This window comes from Cydia strobilella, chromosome Z (assembly GCF_947568885.1).
Source record: "Cydia strobilella chromosome Z, ilCydStro3.1, whole genome shotgun sequence".
Classification (NCBI taxonomy): Eukaryota; Metazoa; Arthropoda; class Insecta; order Lepidoptera; family Tortricidae; genus Cydia; species Cydia strobilella.
In genome coordinates, this window is record NC_086068.1 from 8,496,879 (window position 1) to 8,519,759 (window position 22,881).

Here is a 22,881-nt window from a genome sequence, read left to right on the forward strand (position 1 = left end):
CTCTGGCATGCAAAGTAGAAAAGGCCGGCAAATTTGAAATTTTTGGCGCGAAGGGTCGATCTGAACACGTAATGTATACAGCGGAGTCTACACATGCATACTCCATTGACAAAGATATCGACATACCAACGAATGCATATAAAATTGTTTTTTGTTTACCATTTAGTGACTGTTTCGTTTTTGTTTACAAGTTTCTGCTATGCGAAAAACGTTCAATCCGTTCTTCAGTAATGTTAGAAAATCAGTAAAGTGATAGGCACAGCAAAAATATCTACATTAGTCAGCGCCACTCTAAGTATGTCAGAGTTCAACCTTACTTCAAGGTATACTGACAATTCCTTAAATTGAAGTGTAAATATAATAATAGTCAAAACGTGCATTTGGAAGGTGTTATATACACGACAATTTGCGGCGGTAGTGTCGTGCTATTTACTATGGCAATTTAATTAAACTTTATGTTGCTATCGTACAAATCTAAAAGGAAAACATTGGTTGTATGAATATTTAGATTTTGCCCCTTGTGTCATCATTTTTGTGGCCATAAAAGTCCACTACTGGACAGTTGCCTCCCCCAAAGTACGCCGACAATAACCGATAGTGCATGATGGTCATAGGCACAATAGTTCTTTGCATTGTTGACGAGACCGTGGTTCCTTTTTGGTGGTTTTATTAAGCTGCGTTTTATGATACTTTTCCTTCACTCAAGAACGTTTCTGCCCTAACGGCCCTTGGTTCTATGTGCTATGTGCCTTGCCCATTGCTTGTACACTCTTGAGCTATATAGACGACTTTCGTTCTCCTTAATTTTATTTCAATTTCGAAGAGATTTCTCGCTCCGGTTGCGCGTTTGCTTTGAATGGTCAAATACTGGTTGCACGCTGAATCCTACCGGCAATTATACAGAGAACAACTAAGTAAGAGCGATAAGTAGGTGTCGGAAAGAATGCGCTGAAGCATCGCGTTACTCTAACGATACAGTTGCATCCCACAATTGCATCAATCGAAATTATATCTTATTGGAACCGCATTAGGATCGCCGATGAGGATAACAAAAAGAGCACATGATGGTTTCGCGGTACAGCGAGCATACTATTTGTTCTGAATATATAGGAGTAATTGCTTAAGAACCAATCTCTCCTAACCGCCTAGTTCTATGCAAACAAAGAGTAGCGTTTTCCGCATTTTGTGTTGTTAGTAACGGTTAGCTTGAGTCTTAGTGATTTTTTGGTTAGAATTGGAACTCTATTCGTAAAGAATTTAGAACGAAAAGCGTCAAGCGTTGAGTCGAAATACGCGCTTAACCAATGACAATCAGTTTAAATATACTGATGCTTGGGTGACTCAACTGATTGCCCATAACGTTACTGCAAGTTGCACTGGAACGGTTAGCATTGTTGCCAACTCGGATCTTGAAAGTTGTTAGACGGGAGTTTAAGTGTGGCTAAACTATATGGGGACGATTTTTTTAAATAGCTGACAGGCTCCACAACTAATTTAACAGCTAAGTTCCTGAGTTGGTAACATTGGTGGTAAGGTAGGTAGAATCAGTAACATACAGGTTGTGTTCGTTCGACCGCGAAAATAACTATTTTTTGCTTTAGCATCGCGCGCTTCGCTTGTTTATGACTTCTTTAAACTAAGATAATATTTCAGAGGCTGCTTATTGCGAATGGTTCTTCACTTCGATGTATCCATTTATAACACTTATTAGAAAAAAAAAAACAGTTATTTGTTAACAAGTGTGGAACATGAGCAATTTCCAACTAACGTCAATATTGTAAAACAAGCAAATACGAGTGAAATTGCTACAAATGTAGTGAATAATCCTTTTCCATCGTATTTACTGTATTAAAATAGCATGATAAATACAGGATTCCGAGAAAATACGATTAGAAAGAATTATTCAGTACTTACATCCGTATTCCGCATTGTTTAATCTCTTGTCTGTGTATTTGTGTAGCTGTACTCCCTTTTTGGCGAAATTTATTTCGCCGAATTTCACTTGGCAACCAACTTTACGCCAAAGTTTCATTTGACAAACCAATCGTTGGCATAACCTTACTTCGCAACCATTTCATTTCCCAACCCCATAGTTGGGAAATGAAAATGACGTACTGGGTTGGGTTAGGTTAGGTTGGAAGTTGGGAAATGAAATTCGCCCAAATGAGATTTCTGCGAAAAGTTAGTTGGTAAGTGAAATTCGGCATTACAATTTTCGGCGAAAAGGCAGAGAACCATTTGTGTATGATAAGGATCCTGACCGAATTTTTAATCATCTTTTTGAATTTTTTCGCGAACGATTTTTTTTGCTCCATAAAGTACAACCGAGGTTTGACCCCACGATATTTGATCACCACACACATATAAGGGTTAGAGTTGTTATACGCCATCTTAAAGGGGCCCACTGACTATCAGTCCGCCGGACTATATCGGCCTGTCAGTTGTTCGGAACTGTCAAATTTTTGTTCTAACTGAAAGGCCGATATCGTCCGGCGAACTGATAGTCAGTGGGCCTAGGATTAGGATATCTAAAGTTTCAACAGTAACAGGGCGTGAAATTAAATAATTTAGCCTTCATTTTCTACAATTTCACAATTGTCTCAAACTATAGGTATTTTAAAATCCATGTCGAATAGTAGGCGGTAGGATAATAGCCAAGCCATTGTACTTAAATGTAGTTCTAAGCTTCGCCACTATAGTCTTTTTCAAGTACGAAGGGTCGGGTGACATTTGAATTTTTTTTCATTTCATGCCATTGATGTTTCAGACCAATCATTTTTAACAAAAATAACTTGTATCCCAATAAGACAAAAATAAATATTTTCGTAGCGTAGAATATCTCATTATAATAGACACAAATCACCAAAATATACTATGTTATAATAATAAAAAGATTAATGTTAATATTGTTGAGTTTCATTATGCAAAACGGAAATCAATTGCAATAGAATTTGACTCTACTTATCGACCGAATCTATTCCGCTCGTGTCAAATCGTTTCAGTCGCGTCAATCGATTATATAGCCTTTGCAGATTTAATCGAGAATCTTAAAAAAATCGTTTCTTATCAGCATTGTCACAACCCTATAATTCCTTTTAGACATGTGTCAGCCTACCCTTTGAGTTTGAAAAATACCGTACCGAATGCCCCAAAAATACGTTGACAAGTTGTTTACTGCAGCATATTGTTGGTAATTTTAAGGAATGTTTGCAAAAGCCAAAGGCTTATATTTTGAAGATAATACGTTTTGTTTTAGTTAAATGTTTGATGTTTTAATTGTTAATTTATTAATTAAATTACTGAATTTATTAAAGACGAAGTGTATGCATATATTAATAATGTGTTATTTATTATGTTCATGTTAATATTAAGTAACATTTTTTAAATAACAAAAATATCCCTAAAAAATATTTGTCAATGTATTTTTGGGCCATCTGTACAGAAAATGTAGTTGATGCGGCAATTTATTATATTGGTCTTATTGCGATTCATAAGATAATGTTTTTTTTTTGCAGGAAAAATGACAACGACGAGTCAGATGTAAGAGAACAGACAAACGTAAGTAGTTATGTTTGGCAATATTGTATAATTCTTTCTTGTTCGCGCGAATGTTTCATTTTTAAACAACATGTTCACTGAAACCACAGAATCCACAGACAAAGGAATGTGCTAGAATCGGAGGCCGATTTTTGAATTTCGAGGGCTCGATTTCGTCACTCGAAAATCTGTGGACAACGACGATTTGATATTGCTGAAATACGAGCAAGAGAAATTGGGAATGAATACTGGGATTGACCACTCGTTTTCAATTCCATTAGTAGATTTCAAATGCCTAGTAGTGGAGATATAATAAATTGAAGGGAGCCACAAGAAATTCAAAAATCGACCCCCTGTAATTTGTGTCAGTAACGCACCATCTACCGATTTAAACGATAGAAATGTCTAGTGGGGGACAATTCGCAAAGGTGACTGACAACAGGTAACGCAACGGATCAGTAGTTCTCACAATGTTCAACAGATATCACTGTCCGCATTTGCAGCGTTAATCATTAGATGGCGCTGCATGCTCAAATCAAAGAAATAAACTTTGCCTTCAATGCAAGTTTGCGCCATGTTTTCCCTGATATCACAACTATAATTAAGTTTGAAGAGATGGCGTTACTTCTCGGATGTTTTTATCTCATAGACGTTTTGTTCAGAAAATTCGTATAGCATCGCCGAAAGGGGAATACCTACGCATCCCGAAATGGTTTCTGAAAATATAGTTACTTAGGATCTGGTTGTTTTTTAATCGCGGGAGAATCTTCTATAATCTGTTTTTAGGGTTCCGTAGCCAAATGGCAAAAAACGGAACCCTTATAGATTCGTCATGTCTATCTGTCCGTCCGTATGTCACAGCCACTTTTCTCTGACACTATAAGAACTATACTGTTGAAACTTGGTAAGTAGATGTATTCTGTGAACCGCATTAAGATTTTCACACAAAAAAAACAATAAATTTTGGGGGTTTCCCTATACTTGGAACTGAAAATCAAAAAAAAATTTTATCAAACCCACACGTGTGGGGTATCTATGCATAGGTCTTCAAAAATGATATTGAGGTTTCTAATATAATTTTTATCTAAACTGAATAGTTTGCGCGAGAGACACTTCCAAAGTGGTAAAATGTGTGTCCCCCCCCTGTAACTTCTAAAATAAGAGAATGATAAAACAAAAAAAAAATATATGATGTTACACTACCATGCAAACTTCCACCGAAAATTGGTTTGAACGAGATCTGGTAAGTAGTTTTTTTTAATACGTTATAAATCGTAAACCGCAATTTACCTTTCACTCGCGTTTCACATAAAAAATACATTGTTAAAATTATGTAATGTACGGAACCCTCCGTGCACGAGTCCGACTCGCACTTGGCCGGTTTTTTAACTATGAATTACTGCACATGGGAAATAGTATGGAACGCTCATTTGTCTCTTGCATAGAAAATGTATGGCGTAAATAGCACTTTATAATTAAAACAGAAACAGACTATATGTAGAACAGTCAACAGGTGTTATTGAAAAAAAAAATTAAATCAGTTTATCCCGACTATGAAATTTTTACTAGAATCTCCTCCCTTTTTTGAATTAGGCCCTTCGAGCTTATGCAGTAAGTAATTGATGGAAGTTAGTTTTGCAGCTTAGCTTTCATCTTGCTCTCCGCAGGCTTTCGGTATCAATTTAGAGGCGAGTTTCATAACAGCTTGTGAGCGGAAGCCCCTTTTTAATTCATTTTATTAGAAAGAGACTTCCGCTTGTATTACAAGTCCTCATGAAATGGGCCCCAACGTCACAGTTGAGACAAAATGTTTTCGAAATTACGCAACAGGCATCGAAGCGAAACAAACTTTGCGGACCCTAAAGTTTTTATTATACTTGCAAACAAATTGCGATTATGACTATCCTTTAAAATTAGGTGATGAGAGGTAGAGATATGCAGGAAATTTGATACCCGTAGTTATGTATTGAAAAGCCCACTGTTTTTTTTTTAAATAAGGCCGAAGCCGTCTAAACACGTCACGTTGTTATCAATGGTAAACGAAACCATTATTTGTTACCCGATTATGGAAAGGGATACAAGGGCGAATGCTTGCGTTTTCGTGGTTGTTTATATCTTATGTTCTACTGTTATGTGAAAGCTACCAGTAGTGAGAAATATAATAGCAGTTTGTTTATTGAAATAATCATTTCTAAAAATAGGCTTTAGACAGTCATGGTTAGTCGTGGGTGGCATTATCATCAGAGCCTAAGGCAAACAACACAAACAAACCAAGTAGTCGGTCAAAAATCAACAACAAGTCCGAATGATGGGGCCATTAGTACACTCTGCGAGGAAGATCGTCTTACAGAAAAGTTTCATATTTTCTTTACGAAATGGGTTATCTCATTAGATTTTCCAGTGTTTTAAGAATATCTGCTAGGAAGTAGGTAAATAAGCCGATTATTTAAGAATACGAGTATCTGTTAGGAAGTAAATAAGCCGATTATTTAAGAATACGAGTATCTGTTAGGAAGTAAATAAGCCGATTATTTAAGAATACGAGTATCTGTTAGGAAGTAAATAAGCCGATTATTTAAGAATACGAGTATCTGTTAGGAAGTAAATAAGCCGATTATTTAAGAATACGAGTATCTGTTAGGAAGTAAATAAGCCGATTATTTAAGAATACGAGTATCTGTTAGGAAGTAAATAAGCCGATTATTTAGGCAAAGTTTACGGTTAATTTTGAATTAATGTTTAGTAACGCAGAAGAATAATAATAAAAGTTCGAATATTATTCATCTAAAGTTATGGTTTTCTCTTATTTTTCCTTTCCTCATTGACTGCTAGATAGATAGATATATTTATTTCTAATTGGAAATTACATGTTATTTTCACTTAAAAATATCACAAATTCACAAAAAGATCGTCAAATTTAAAAATAATAATAATAAGCAACAAAACAAAAAATAAGATAATCATACAAACCAAAATGTGAACAAAAAAAATAAAATGTATAAATAGTCATAGATGTAGAAAATGTAGTAAAATTCCGAATTGAAGTAATTTAAATATGAAATGTCAATATGAAATGTCAATGTTGTATATAATACTAGGGCTTCCTAGTTAATCTAATGTCAGAAAGTCATAAAACAATGTCAAAAAATCAAATACAATACAATAATATAAAATCAAAAATTTACAATTTAATATCAAACAAAAATACGATATTAATATTTGTATTTTTCACTATGCGATGTCAATAATAGCAGCTCTTTAAGTCGGCAATCAAACATGCCGTCAGAGGTTGCATTTCTGATAGTGGCGGGTAGACGTTCATACAGCGACCGACCTATTACTCGCGGTTATTGCACTCAGCTCGCTATTATTGCATACAGCTGTATAATTTTCTAAATATAATGAATTAAGTGTTTTGATTAGTTTTTATCGCCTGAAAGATACAAAAATTTTTACCGACCTAAAAAAGCAGTTCACAAATACACCAACTTTGAATTTCATACGGCCACGTCATAATTTACTTACATTTATAGTTATTGTTTCCGGTATCATATCATGTCACAAGAAATTAAATAAAGCCTAGGTCTTAATGTTCGTAAAACATGTGCAGTAAAGTTTTTACAGTTTGTAATCTATGGAAACACATCATTATTCTATTGACGCGTGTGTGATAAATTATTATTGGCCGTAAAGTGGATTAATGCGCTAGAAAATCCCTCTAATATCTAACCATTTGCATAGGAGATATTGCCTAGCCATAAAAGTAAAGGCTCTGAACTCATTCCACATTCAGATAGCCATAAATTAATGCATTAATTAATAAGGATAATGTAGATCAGGGGATTCAGGGGATCCCAATCTGTTTTTGCTTCGGAACTCCCCTTTCTTAAGATTACTTTCGGCTACCTATTAATTTTACTTTATGTTGGTAAAAAAATTAAAAGTATTCGAGTGTTTATATTGGCAAAGCTTTACACGTCTCACTTCGCAGCCACTAAAATTGTTTTAATAAACTTAGAGTAAATTTGACATACTTGAAGTAATAGTAATACACTTCTCCACACACGAACGCGAACGAGCCACTTGGGCATATCCACAGTGTGGGATTGTCGATCTTCATTTTGATAAGCTGTGGGCCCCACGGGGACACGACCCCGTATGACCTTTAATACGAACAGATTTTAAGAGGGAAATGGCATGGGTGGCATTATAACTTCGCTGACTGTGTGTTTAGTTTTTTTTATATCGAAACAATTTCGGGCCGTAGCGAGTATAACAATCGATTACGGAATGACGATGATGCGACGAAAATTAATAATTTACATACGTTATATAAGTTTCGATTTACATTTTATATAAACGATTATCACTTTGCTAGCTCCCCAGGTACGTATAGGTTGTAAACAATTTTATCAAATATAGCTACAGCTCATAAAAAGATGGTGGACACGTGATGCCTATTTTTTTTTTATATGATTTATGTTTGTCACCATCCGGTAGCAATGTGACTTCGACGTGAAGCCTTACGTAACGGAAAACTATTCATACTTGTCGCAATATTCAGACGTGTCGGTACAGGAAAAATATTGATATTTGTATACAGGGTGGAATTTTCTAATACCACCTGGAGGGCAAGTACTCTAAATAATGGAGATAGCAAATTTCACTTAAAGAAACATTCTTTTATTTTCGGAAAGAAACAAAAATGCATTCAAAGATTTAAAAAAATACGCTTTCCTCGCCCAGGAATGGAACCGGCTAAAATAAAATAAAAAACAACACCTGTACTTTTATGGCACTAATCAATAAGAACAATCATAACTTAAGGATACTAGGTATTGTTAAGAATACTGGCAAATACGTTTTTTTTAATGATATAGGAGGCAAACGAGCAGACGGATTACCTGATGGTAAGCGATTACCGCCGCCCATGAACACCCGCAACATCAGAGGGGTTGTAAGTGCGTTGCCGACCTTTAAGATGGGAATACGCTCTCTTCTTGAAGGTCGTATCGGTCAGGAAATACCGCAGGCGACAGCTCATTCCATAGTTTAGTTGGGCGAGGCAGGCAGTTTCTGGAGAAACGCACAGTTGAGGACTGCCAACCATCTAAGTGGTGAGGATGGTAATGTTGTCGCGTAGGGCAATGGTGAAAATAAGCGGTAGGGATTAATCACAACAGTTCGTCGGAGCACTCCCCGTTATACATGCGATAGAAAATGCAGAGCGAGGCCACACATCTACGCAGCGCCAAGGAGTCATGCCGATCCGAAATAAGCTGGCAGACGACAATTCGAGTCGCTCTTCGTTGTATGCGGTCCAGAGGGAGAAGCTGGTATTGGGGTGCCCCTGCCCATAGATAAGAACAGTATAAAGCTGTTGGCGGTGGGCCGGTGTTAAATACTGTCTCGATCAACAGATCGATCAGGCAGATCGATCGGTCAGGTTAATTTGGCCTTACCCTCTAAATGGCCGCGGAACTGGACTTCACTCGAAATGTCGACGCCGATGATTCCGGTACTGGCTGCGGCAGTCAGGGGCTCAAAACGAGGTGACACGACAAACTCTATTTTCTTGCGGTGTACGTGTGTGTAATACGTACAACTGAAAACACCTGTTGACTAATCTGATTAATAAATATAAAACAATATCAGCCGGTGAATTAGGTTAGTCCTCCATCAATTTCCACGTCTCTCTGTATGACCAGACTCTGTATGACGTGTATTTTGATCCAGTTTAGTCCAGCAGATTTCTTAATGTCCGTCTTCTGTCCATTATAATCTCCATACGTTTTTACTTAATTCCGACTAACTGTATAGTAATACAGTCAAAACTAAAGTAATGTGAATGTTATTATTTAACCGTCTACATATTAAATGCTTGTCGACTTACGAAATATAGCCTCGTAACTAATTTCCGTTTTTAATATAAAACTAAATGTTTGTTTTCCTAACAGTTTGTATTATGTATGCTAATTTGACTATTAATTTTATAGCTGACGGCGCCATTGCATCCATTTAAGTTTTTTAGAATTAGTTATTGGAGCAGTTACGTAATATAATCTGATTAATATAAGCCTTCTTAATGGATTTCACGAAAGAAGTTACGATTTAATTATTTAATTATTAATTACGAATAAACTTATTAAATATTCATTGAGATATATGCGTAACCAGCGACTTAAAGCCTCATGTGTGATTTTCTTTCTTGGCCATAATATCATATACGAAGTTTAAGCCAAAACATTTGCGTATACGGAGCATTCCATCGTTACGTAAGGGACATTCGGACCCATTTTTTCGACTTTCCGAGCCTGGTTCTTTTTTGGCTTGCCTTTTTAGGGTTCCGTACCCAAAGGGTAAAAATGGGACCCTATTACTAAGACTCCGCTGTCCGTCTGTCCGTCCGTCTGTCCGTCTGTCCGTCCGTCTGTCCGTCTGTCCGTCCGTCTGTCCGTCTGTCTGTCACCAGGCTGTATCTCATGAACCGTGATAGCTAGACAGTTGAAATTTTCACAGATGTATTTCTGTTGCCGCTATAACAACAAATACTAAAAACAGAATAATATAAATATTTAAATGGGACTCCCATACAATAAACGTGATTTTTTTGCTGTTTTTTTCCGTAATGGTACGGAACCCTTCGTGCGCGAGTCCGACTCGCACTTGGCCGACTTTTTCTAGTGTAATATTGGTATCATCTTAAAGCTGCTTGTTTTCTTAATAAACTGTTTAATTTACTTTTACTTAATACGCAAGTCGACATAGTAATTCGGAGTTAAAGAAAATATTTCGTAAAGCATGCAAAATACGCCAATACTTTGTCCTACACGTAGACATTGCATAAATAATTTTGTTAAAAAAACCGCTACTAGAAAAGTAGATTAGGTTTGAATTGCGACCCCTATACAAAACAAACCGCTACTACTATACCAAATCTGCATTATATACAATGAGTGATTATACCCTTTGAAATTATGTATATCAAATGTTGTTATACCCAAAGAAAATATATTATTTATTTTTATACCGATCATCAGTCATTACACACCCCTAAGATACGTACCCTTAACAAGTTCCTTTCATAGTGAACACGTTACCCGCCAATCAAACTCTACTGCGAACTGTACTTGCTGGATTCCAAAAAAACTGACACGAATATTCGCGTCTTAGGAACTCGGAAACCACTTGAATCAAAGTGACTCGACTTGATTAACGCTGATCAGAATATTCGAAAACATTTCAGACACCTCTATTTTTTTAATCTAGTGGATGATCCTTGTGATTACTTTTGTCTTAGAACTGATGATATTTCAGAATATAGTTTTTCGTGTAACCCATCTTTTAACTCCGGCACTCCGGCAGATTACCGTGAAAACGCTTTTTCTAGTCAAAACTAGATAAAACTAACTAAAAATTATTTTGAATAATTAGTGAAAACTAGTTTTCACCATAGCACTTTTGATTTTGACTGAAAAATCCCAGTTGAAACTAGTTTTCTCCGAGGCAATACGGAAAACTAGTTTTACTAGTGAAAACGCGTTTTCATTAAGGCGATACAGTTAACAAGTTATAACGAGATTATAACTATTATAACTTGTTATAACTATTTTTACTAAAATGGGTTCTTACAGTAACAGGACTGTTCAGTGATATAGACATTGTGTAAGACTGCACGGGTAAAATAATTCACAAAAAAGGGCGCTAAACATTTCTGCCGAGGATTAAACTTACCAGAACTAACAACAACGCTTGGCTTAACAACTCGCTGCAGCTAAGTTATTTAGGCAAAATAAAGCCTTTAACTTGACCAACAAGTTAAGGAAAGTTTGTTGACAGATGTGTCGTCTGGCATACTGATGCGCCGTCGGAAAGTTTTCATAATTGCGAATATTGCACTTGGAAACTTTTCGGAAACTTGTCACATTTACGTATGGGTATCAAATTTTCAATTTTCTCAATGAGTTTCAATTGTGCAATTTTCCTGAAATTATATGTGTCTGGCCGAACAAAACAGTCCAATGTATGGCGGGAATTAGGCACAGATGTGTTCTACTGAAACTACTATTAGGTGACAAGACAACACATTCAAAATGATTAAATAGTACTCTTAGTAAGGTCAAACTGATTTTAAACTCCCCTGAGATATCGCTATTTTCACACTGAACCAAATAAGGTACCTGACTTATGTAAGTGCCTAATAAAACCCACTTTTTAAATATTGGACCCTTTTTACAAAAACGGTTACAGTTAATATTTAACATTGTTTTCTAATCCAAAGCTACTACGCCTACTACATATTAATACATTGATGATTCAATAAAATATTTAATAAATTTTGTTGTTTTTATTCTTAAAATTCATATTTTTATTTTTGTACCTAAAAATAAATAAGGCTACATGGGTCAGGTATCTTATAATCAACGGGAGCAATAACAGCAGGCACTATATGACTTTAAGTTAGTTACGACACGAGTATATATCCACTTCTTTGCATCCGAGTGCTGTGCAATATTGTTTTCACATCACCTATTCGAAAAGGGAACTTTTCTTCCCTGCTAAGAGGGATCAAAGTGGCACTTTTCTGTTCAAGGACATTTTGTTGCCAGTATGAAATATTGACACAAAGACATATGAAATTAGTATGCATATAATCGATTACAATTTCTTGATAATCGATTACGTGCATACAATTTTTCTATCTTAAATAATATTTTGTTGTAATTGTAAACAATAAATGTTATTAGCGTATTTTAAATTAATTAATAGCATATTTAAATTAAGTAAATTAATTAATTAGAGTAATATTTACAAAGAAACGTAAAAAAACATTAGTTTAATAATTTAATTTTTATTTTGACATTTTAGGTCTCCTTAAACGCAGCCATACTTGTCTATGCAATTTAAAAAGTTTATATTTAAAAAGTTTTGTACAAATGTTTCACAAAGCATAATTATGCGGTTCTGTATTGTGTATAAATTTGTAAATACTTAGTTTAAATCAATAACTTTATAATAATAAATATAAGTGATGTCATTCTTCATAGTGTTCTTCCGAAGATTTGGTTTAAAGGGGTAAGAGCTAATTTGTTACCAGAAAAATCTACAAAAATAATGTACTTGATTTTCATTGTATCATTTTAGGTGTTTGCTGCTGTCTTTGAAAATATATTAGGTACATAATTATGAGCTGTAGGTACTTTTAATTTGTCAGTACAGTCACGTCTGAAAATATCGATACGGACAGTGCCAGAAGTATGTACCTATACCAGAGATGGGCAAAATGTAATCGACTAACGATTAACGATTAAGATTACAAGAATTAATTGCGACTGACGATTGAAAACGACGATTGATCAATCTTAGTTGTATAGAGTGCAACTACTTTAGTTGCAACTAAATTAGTTGCCGATTGATTTCGGACAACTAAATTTTGTAATCGACTAATTAGTTAGACTATTTTCTCGCGACTAATGTTAGAAGCAAATTGAATAGGATACCTCGGTATGGCTATGTTGACAGACTGATTAGGACATCTTAACGGATGTTTAAAAATAAAATAGTCATGTATTACTTACGATATTTTGACCGTTTCTAAGGAGTGAGATCTGTTCTCACTATTATTTTATTATTATTATTATTATTTGTAATGCAGGCAGGCAGTATAAACAACTGATAATGCCTGTATCCAGATAGACCTGTACCGCTGGCTATATTTTGACCCCTAGGTTATAAAAATATTAAAGTCAATTCTGTTTTCGCTTATGAATACTTTGTTAAGATGTAAATCTTACATTTTGTTTTGTGTCATATATATAATTTGCTTTTCTAGTAATTTGTTATTTTGTGGTAATTATTTTTTATTTTGAATTATCTTGGAGAAAAAAATATTCGAGAGAACACATGTAACTGTGTTGCATTTAGGATAGTGTTTTTAGCGTGAAAACATAGTTTGTGTCAATTACGTCCACTGCAATCTGATACTATGTCATAATATTCTAAATGACACAAAAAAAAATTAGAGTTAAAAAAAATTACTTAGGTCGAATTTAATCGTTTAAATAGGTCCATTAAATGATTTTGTGTCTTATTAAGGCATAGCTTCATAAGATATTTGATGATTTTGTTGTAACAGGCTGTCACCGTTACAAAAGAATATTAAAGATATTAGAGTTCACATCTTATTAATTTGAAATGCAAGATAAATAAGATGTATGAATTTGTGTCACTTCCATCCACTGCATAAACAAATATTACAAAAATATTATTTGCGTTCAAACGAAGCTAGCGGGCGGTCTGAATGGGCAACGGAGGCCGTGCAGGGTGGGGCCGCGGCGTGACCTTGCCGTACGCAACGCATGTTTACTTCGCCTGTGCGCCAAATTAACGCAACTTATTCAAAGAAGTTACGCAAACAACACAACAACAAGCAACAAGCAAGCAAAGAATGCGTCGAATTATCTTTTACCTATTTAAAACTCATAGATATTGTACAATGTCACCATTATGCAAAAGAACTGTAAGTACATGTTTGATTTGCGAGCGAGCTGGCAACATTGCGCAGGGAAATCTTAAAAATATCGCGTTTACGTGAACGCCACATACATTTGTGACAGTGATAGGGAAAAGGTACCACTAAAGTAAAATTTGGTTATTAATACCGTGACTTTCTTTCATTCTTTGATAAAAAAAATTGCTATTTATGCAACAAGTGCGGAAGTCATCTTTACGCACGTGTATCATACAATGTTTTACTATGCATTGTGCGAGTAAATAAAAAAACATGTCATGGCAAATAAGTTTAATTATTAAAAGGAGTGTTTTAAATCGACACGAGTTGCGAATTACTTATTCGCACGTGTATCGTACGTTTTACAGTACATATGGCCCTTTAAACTTTCGATATATGCACGGTAAGTGCTCTTTTCCGCACTAGTGCGAGAAAGTAGCACCATATGTACTGTAAAAAAAAATTGAAAACAAAAAGCACTAGTGCGGAAAAGCAGTACTTTCCGCACGATATGGCTCCGTAGGAAACGCACTTTTCGAGCACATGCATTGTAAAAAAATATATAGGACTGTATCTCCTAAACCATGCGTCGTAGCGCAAAAATAATAAAATTTTCGTTCCCCTTTATGTAACCCAAAAGTAATACATGAAAAATACAATGAAAAAAAAAAGAAACAAAATCTTTATAGGGCTGTATTAGCTGTATCTCCTATATCGTGCATCGTAGCGCAAAAATAATCAAATTTTCGCTCCCCTTAAGAAACCCTTAATTAAAACTTAAAAAAAAACCAGGAAAAAACTTTATAGAGCTATTATAGCTATATATATAGATATAATATCTCCTAAACCGTGCGTGGTGGCGCAAAAATAATAAAAATTTCGTTCCCCTTTATGAAGCCCCAAAGTAATATACTAAAAACACAATGAAAAAAAAGAAAAAAAATAACAAAAAAACTTTATAGGGCTGTATCTCCTACACCGTGCATCGTAGCGCAAAAATAATTAAAAAAATCCCTTTAAGAAACCCCTAATTAAGATTGAAAAACGCAAAAAAGAAAAAGAGGAAAAAAAATCATTTTAGGGCTGTATCTCCTAAACCGTGCATCGTAGCGCAAAAATAATAAAATTTTCGTTCCCCTTTACGGAACCCTAAAGTAATATATAAAAAACACAATGAAAAAAAACACAAAAAAAACTTTATAGGGCTGTATCTCCTAAACCGTCGTAGCGCAAAAATAATCAAATTTTCGTTCCCCTTTGTGGAACCCCAAACTAATATACAAAAAACACAATGAAAAAAAAAACAAAAAAAAGATCTTTATAGGGCTGCATCTCCTAAATCGTGCATCGTAGCGCAAAAATAATCAATTTTTCGTTCCCCTTTAAGGATCCCTTAATTAATACTTAAAAAAAAAAAACAAAAAAAAAACAGGAAAAAATCTTTATAGAGCTATATCTCCTAAACCGTGCGTGGTAGCGCAAAAAGAACAAAATTTTCGTTCCCCTTTACGGAACCCCAAAATAATATACAAAAAACACAATGAAAAAAAAAACAACAAAAAAAATCTTTATAGGGCTGCATCTCCTAAACCGTGCATCGTAGCACAAAAATAATCAAATTTTCGTTCCCCTTTAAGAAACCCTTAATTAAAACTTAAAAAAAAACCAGGAAAAAAATCTTTATAGAGCTATTATAGCTATATATATAGATATAATATCTCCTAAACCGTGCGTGATGGCGCAAAAATAATAAAATTTTCGTTCCCCTTTATGCAACCCATAATTTATATTTAAAAAAAAACGCAAAATTAAAAAAAACATCTCATCATTATCTCTTAAACCAAGCGTCGTAGTGCAAAAATAATTTAAAAAAACCCCTTTAAGAAACCCGTAATTAATACTTAAAAAAAAACAAAAAAAAAACCAGGAAAAAAAACTTTATAGAGCTGTATCTCCTAAACCGTGCGTGGTACCGCAAAAACAATAAAATTTTCGTTCCCCTTTATGCCCATAATTTATATTTAAAAAAAAACGCAAAATTTAAAAAAAAATCTTTATAGGGCTGTATCTCCTAAACCATGCGTCGTAGCGCAAAAATAATAAAATTTTCGTTCCCCTTTATGCAACCCATAATTTATATTTAAAAAAAAACGCAAAATTTAAAAAAAAAATCATTATAGGGCTGTATCTCTTAAACCATGCGTCGTATCGCAAAAATAATTTAAAAAACCCCTTTAAGAAACCCGTAATTAATACTTAAAAAAAAACAAAAAAAACCAGGAAAAAAAACTTTATAGAGCTGTATCTCCTAAACCGTGCGTGGTACCGCAAAAACAATAAAATTTTCGTTCCCCTTTATGCAACCCATAATTTATATTTAAAAAAACGCAAAATTTAAAAAAAAAATCTTTATAGGGCTGTATCTCCTAAACCATGTGTCATAGCACAAAAATAATAAAATTTTCGTTCTCCTTTATGAAACCCCAAAGTAATATACAAAAAACACAATGTAAAAAAGAAAAAAAGAAAAAAAACAATAAAAAAATCTTTATAGGGCTTTATCTCCTAAACCATGCGTCGTAGCGCAAAAACAATAAAATTTTCGTTCCCCTTTATGCAACTCATAATTTATATTTAAAAAAACGCAAAATTAAAAATAAAAATCTTTATAGGGCTGTATCTCCTAAACCATGCGTCGTAGCGCAAAAATAATAAAATTTTCGTTCCCCTTTATGCAACCCATAATTTATATTTAAAAAAAAACGCAAAATTTAAAAAAAAAATCATTGCTGCTATGGCTGTATCTCTTAAACCATGCGTCGTAGCGCAAAAATAATTAAAAAAACCCCTTTAAGAAACCCGTAATTAATACTTAAAAAAAAAACAAAAAAAAACCAGGAAAAAAAACTTTATAGAGCTGTATCTCCTAAACCGTGCGTGGTACCGCAAAAACAATAAAATTTTCGTTCCCCTTTATGCAACCCATAATTTATATTAAAAAAACGCAAAATTTTAAAAAAAATCTTTATAGGGCTGTATCTCCTAAACCATGCGTCGTAGCGCAAAAATAATAAAATTTTCGTTCCCCTTTATGCAACCCATAATTTATATTTAAAAAAAAAAACGCAAAATTTAAAAAAAAATCATTGCTGCTATGGCTGTATCTCTTAAACCATGCGTCGTAGCGCAAAAATAATTTAAAAAACCCCTTTAAGAAACCCGTAATTAATACTTAAAAAAAAAACAAAAAAAAACAGGAAAAAAAACTTTATAGAAACAAAATCTTTATAGGGCTGTATTAGCTGTATCTCCTATATCGTGCATCGTAGCGCAAAAATAATCAAATTTTCGCTCCCCTTAAGAAACCCTTAATTAAAACTTAAAAAAAAAACCAGGAAAAAACTTTATAGAGCTATTATAGCTATATATATAGATATAATATCTCCTAAACCGTGCGTGGTGGCGCAAAAATAATAAAATTTTCGTTCCCTTTTATGAAACCCCAAAGTAATAACAAAAAACGCAATGACAAAAAAAAGAAAAAAAAACTTTAGGGATGTATCTCCTAAACCGTGCATGGTAGCGAAAAATAATCAAATTTTCGTTCCCCTTAAGAAGCCCTTAATTAAGATTTAAAAACGTAAAAAAGAAAAAGAAAAAAATCTATATAGGGCTGTATCTCCTAAACCGTGCGTCGTAGCGCAAAAATAATCAACTTTTCGGTCCCCTTTATGTAACCATTAATTTATACAAAAAAAAACGCAAAAAAAAAAGTTTTTTTTATAGGGCTTGATCTCCTAAACCATGCGTCGTAGCGCAAAAATAATTAAATTTTCGTTCCCCTTTATGAAACCCCAAAGTAATATACAAAAAACACAATGTAAAAAAGAAAAAAACAATAAAAAAAACTTTATAGGGCTGTATCTCCTAAACCGTGCGTCGTAGCGCAAAAATAATCAAATTTTCTTTCCTCTTTATTCAACCCTTAATTTATATTTAAAAAAAAAACGCTTTCATTTAACTGCTGTAACTCGGAAACTTAGAATCCACAAAGGGGACTTTACTAAATTATGACACATATTAAAGCCTGACCAGTAATATATGATCATTGTCAAGAGGGCGCTGTTCATTCTCATGTATAGGGTGACAGTTCAGTATAGTATGAAAAAATATTGTATTTAATGAACATCATCATCAATGTAATTAATGTTGCTTGCCACGCTTAAACATAACAAAAATCACAATAAATTGCGTCTTAAAATAAACTTAAAAAGTCTACTAAAAATCGAAACAAAAGTAATTTTTAAGTCGCTGATGTGACATTCTCAATCAAAAGGTAGGTACCACTTTGTCGTTTACCATAAAGACGAAATTTGATTATATCTTTATACAAATAACCTGTCAGAGAAAGTGGTACCTTTTGATTAGGAACGTCACAAATGTTGGTCAGTATGAGGAGTGCAGCCTACAGTTTATTTTTAATTATATTTATATACCTACTACGGTAAGATTGATAAGACAATGTAATTATGCCTCCGAATGAAATAAATACACTGTATCGCAAAACTAAGTGGCGAGACAGCTCATAATGCCATCTCTTGGTTGGTCTTAACTTAACAAGGGTAAAGGAGATAGTATTAAGATCTCAGTCGCCAGCTGATATTGCGGCAAGTATAATAAGCACCCCACCCGCGTAGGTACCCTTCCCCGCGCACGCCCTTCTTGCTCAATTGAGTTTTATTTTGCCAGATAGTAAAAAAACCGTGGATCAAAATGACCCAAATTATGAATGATGTCTCAATGTGGTATTATAATATTATAGACGTAAACTTAATAATATGAATTTTTTTTTGTGGCAGATACAGGGTGTTAATTAGAAAAAATTTTTTTTTAAATAAAAGCGGTGGATGAATTTGACACAGATTTGTTTGAATAACATATAACAATGTTCTGTAAAGTACAACACTTCACTTACCGACTCTAATATTTTTTTAGGCGTTTTAGGATCAATATTAGGTATTTATTAAATGCCATTATACCCGTGGATGAAAATGACACAAAATGCGTGTGTACGTCGGAAGCCACTTTGCCTTTACAGGGAAACAAAGAATTTCGTCTCGAATATTTTTTTTACAGAATGCTGATTGAAAAAAGAAATACCTAAATTTCTACCTAAGCAAATACCTAGGATGACACAAAATATTATTTTTAGGTTTAGTATATGGTCTGGAAACTATATATAAAAAATAAGCAACATTAATATTCTTATAACCTCAGAAGTTATTGGTACAGGTCTAAGAGTCATAAACCAAGTTCTCAGTGTTGAGTAGAATTTGCTTTGTGCTTATCTAATTTATTCTTAAACTCATTGACACTTTGGGCCGCTACTACATCCCCTGGGAGTTTGTTCCAAGCGTTGACCACTCTGTTGCTAAAGAAGTGTCTATGAGGATTATTGTAGGACCTGTGAGACACCAGCTTATACTGATGACCTCTCAGACGGTTGTTACTATTGCGTTCTAGCATCTTATGGAAATCTTTAAGGTCGTAGTGTTGGGTTAGTATTTTGTATGTCTCAATCAGATCTAGATTTTGCTACTAAAGTAAGTAAGTTTAATGACCACACGTTGAAAACAAAATAGACCGCGTAGATAATAAACAACATGCAGATGTGTCATTCAACAGAACGTGTTATTTTTAGAAGATGCGTCGGCACTTACACCAAAATGCAACAAACAACTTCCAGTTCCAGGTAAGTAGGATTATCCCATTGTTTTGTCACCGCGTGACACTAAAAAGAGTTTTACTATTGTCAGAGACAGCAAAATATTGATAGTTTCTATGTCTAAGATTTACTCTGTATCGTATAATTCAAAGTATTAATAATGCACCAACCTACTTTATTGTTTGCGATTTGTAAACAATGCAGTTTTTCGCTATTTGTCGTTATTACCATTATATCGTTATAATAATATTATGGCATTATTTGCATTGTCATTCAAGCATTTCAAATTAAACGTGTATACATAATTTTAGCTCAATCGGATGAAGATATCTGCTTCAAAATAAGTCGCAAAATTCTACCCAAACTAACATAGTTACAACATACGAGTACCTCCGTATGTTACATACATACGTACTTGTAGTTACATATTGCAAGATAAAAAATGCAAAAACGGACGACTACGTAGTTTTAATATAAATTTAATCGTGAAATTTAGTCGATTGAAACTAAAACTAATTTAGTTGTTAGTCGAACATTCTCACAACTAATTTAATCGCAACTAAATTAATCGCGATTAAAAAATGACGATTGATATTTTTAATCGATTGATTAGTTAACTAAAAGATTAATCGATTAATGCCCATCTCTGACCTATACTAAGGTCGTGTATACATATTTTTGGCACTGTCCGTATCGATCTTTGCTTAAAATAATAATGATTTGAACCCTACTTATATGTATGTAATTTTCTCATAGGTGATGTGAAAAGCAGTATGTGCCACATGGTAGCAAAATTATTTTCACCTTGGGCGTTAACACTTGAATCCCTCACTACGCTCAGGATTCTATGTTAGAATCCCTCGCTACGCTCAGGATTCTATTTTAGAATCCTTCGCTTCGTTTAGGATTCAATTGTACGCCCTCGCCGTAAATATGTCATTTTGCTCCCTTGTGACACAATCTACTATTTCCGTTACGTCTTAAACCAATCTATACTTTCATTACCATTTGTTCGACGTAGAATCGGGTTGCCTGTATATCTGAAACTACACTATAGAGTCCAAAGCATTAAAAACGGGCCATATAATATAAAAATTCCCGTACACAGTGAGTGACCTTTTTTAATGCTTTTGAGCGTAATAATTGACCTGTAACCTAACCCAACTAAAAGATGATTTTAGTATGTTACGGTTCGTTTTACGTATCGCACGCCTACGCTTGCTTACAATTAAGTCCTTGCAATCCTACTGGATATATAAATCAAATCCAAGCTCATACGGCGAGGAACTAAAAAGGGCAGAACTACATTTTCCGGGGCTAACCCCTCTTCCGGCTCTTCGTCTAACCATAACCATCTCATTATATAAAAAAATCCTAACACAAATATTTTTGTAGGCCGCTAATAATTAATAAACCCTAATCTAAATATGAATGCAAATTCAGTTTATAACTATTTTTATATAAAAGTTCTTATTAGCGTATTCAATTTCAATGCTTAAGAGGATAGGGGACGATCGATTCTCCATACAAACGTTACCACTACACAATCTGAGGGTCTATCGCAAAAGAAGAAAATCGAAATTTCGTTATCTGACATCTCTGTCACTCTAGCGTATTCGAGCGATAAAGAGGCAGATAGCGAAATTTCGGATTCGCGTTTCCCGGTAAGTTATTTGTAAACAAACCGCATTGGTGCATCAATGTCATATTTTATTATCTCTGAAAACTTGTCAAAAAACTGTTAAAGGCACAGTATGTATAAGTTACTCTATGGTTTACCAAACGGGCTAGTGCTGCACTGGTGGCAGAACATTGCAGTAATATTGATTCAATTGTGTTACTATAATTAACCGTGTAAATTGTATTGTATTTATTGTACTTCATTCATAAACATGTAAGTCTATAGTATGCTATATAACTTAAATAGAAATGGCTTAATTATCGTAACACAATGGAATCAATTAACTTTTGACTAATTACAAGCCCTTAACTATGTACATATTTTTGTTTTGCAGTTCACTCATTTGTAAAAAACGGTTCCGACACCCGGGTCCTTTTATATCTCCCTACTTCCGATAGTAATCCATTTAGCCCGTAGTTGTATCTTTTGTTCTCATCTCTGAGTTGGTATAATTTAATTCTCTCAGAATTTATCACCCAGTCAAGGAACCGTGAAATTTGTGAATTAGTCGTATTAGACGCACCAGTTAATCAGGTCTTCAATATTTCAGCGATGCTATTATAAAGGAACTATAAATACTAAACACCTATATATTAAGCTTAGAATACACCGAAAGGAATGGTTGCATAACAGTAACAAAATACTATTTTGTTACTACTTATCCAAAAGTTGGGACTAGCGAACTATGTGTTACACCAGCCAACAGGTCGGTTTGTTACAACTTACAACGAAATCAGTTGTAAGATGTTAATCAAAATTGGGACTAGCGAACTATGTGTTACACCAGCCAACAGGTCGGTTTGTTACAACTTACAACGAAATCAGTTGTAAGATGTTGATCTTAATTGGGACTAGCGAACTATGTGTTACACCAGCCAACAGGTCGGTTTGTTACAACTTACAACGAAATCAGTTGTAAGATGTTGATAAAAATTGGGACTAGCGAACTATGTGTTACACCAGCCAACAGGTCGGTTTGTTACAACTTACAACGAGATCAGTTGTAAGATGTTGATCAAAATTCATTTCTTTATTACTTAAGTTCACTTATTTTCTGAATACCTCAACGAGTTCGGCTAACTTTTTTTTTTCGGTGTAAATTTAAAAGGGGAAAAATTACTGTTTTGTGTGAGACTTGCACTCACGGCCTCTGCAGGCAGTCATCTTTCCACTAAATTTATTCTAAGCTTAATAGCATCGTTTGTAGACGTTTCTGCTTGTTAAAAAATTAAATCCATACTATATAATATTATAATTGCGATTTAAATCTAAATGCTTTGTTTTTTTTTTCGATTAAATATTATTATTTTATTTTATTCAGGCAACAAGGCCCATATTACATACGTATATCTTACAGACTGACCGATATATAAATTTCATAAACTTAAAAACTAAACACTATTTTGGCGACAGAACGGCGTGGCTCCG

The 22,881-nt window shown here is 34.1% G+C and overlaps 1 protein-coding gene across 2 annotated transcripts in view; it reads left to right on the forward strand.

Moving 5' to 3' along the window:
- LOC134754194 (WD repeat-containing protein 47) overlaps positions 1-22,881 on the forward strand; it is a 105,668-nt gene that overhangs the window by 6,472 nt on the left and 76,315 nt on the right. For both annotated transcript variants that reach the window (XM_063690337.1, XM_063690336.1), the window contains exon 4: positions 3,516-3,558. In XM_063690337.1, coding sequence (XP_063546407.1) covers positions 3,516-3,558 — 43 coding nt within the window. The remainder of the gene's footprint in view (positions 1-3,515; positions 3,559-22,881) is intronic.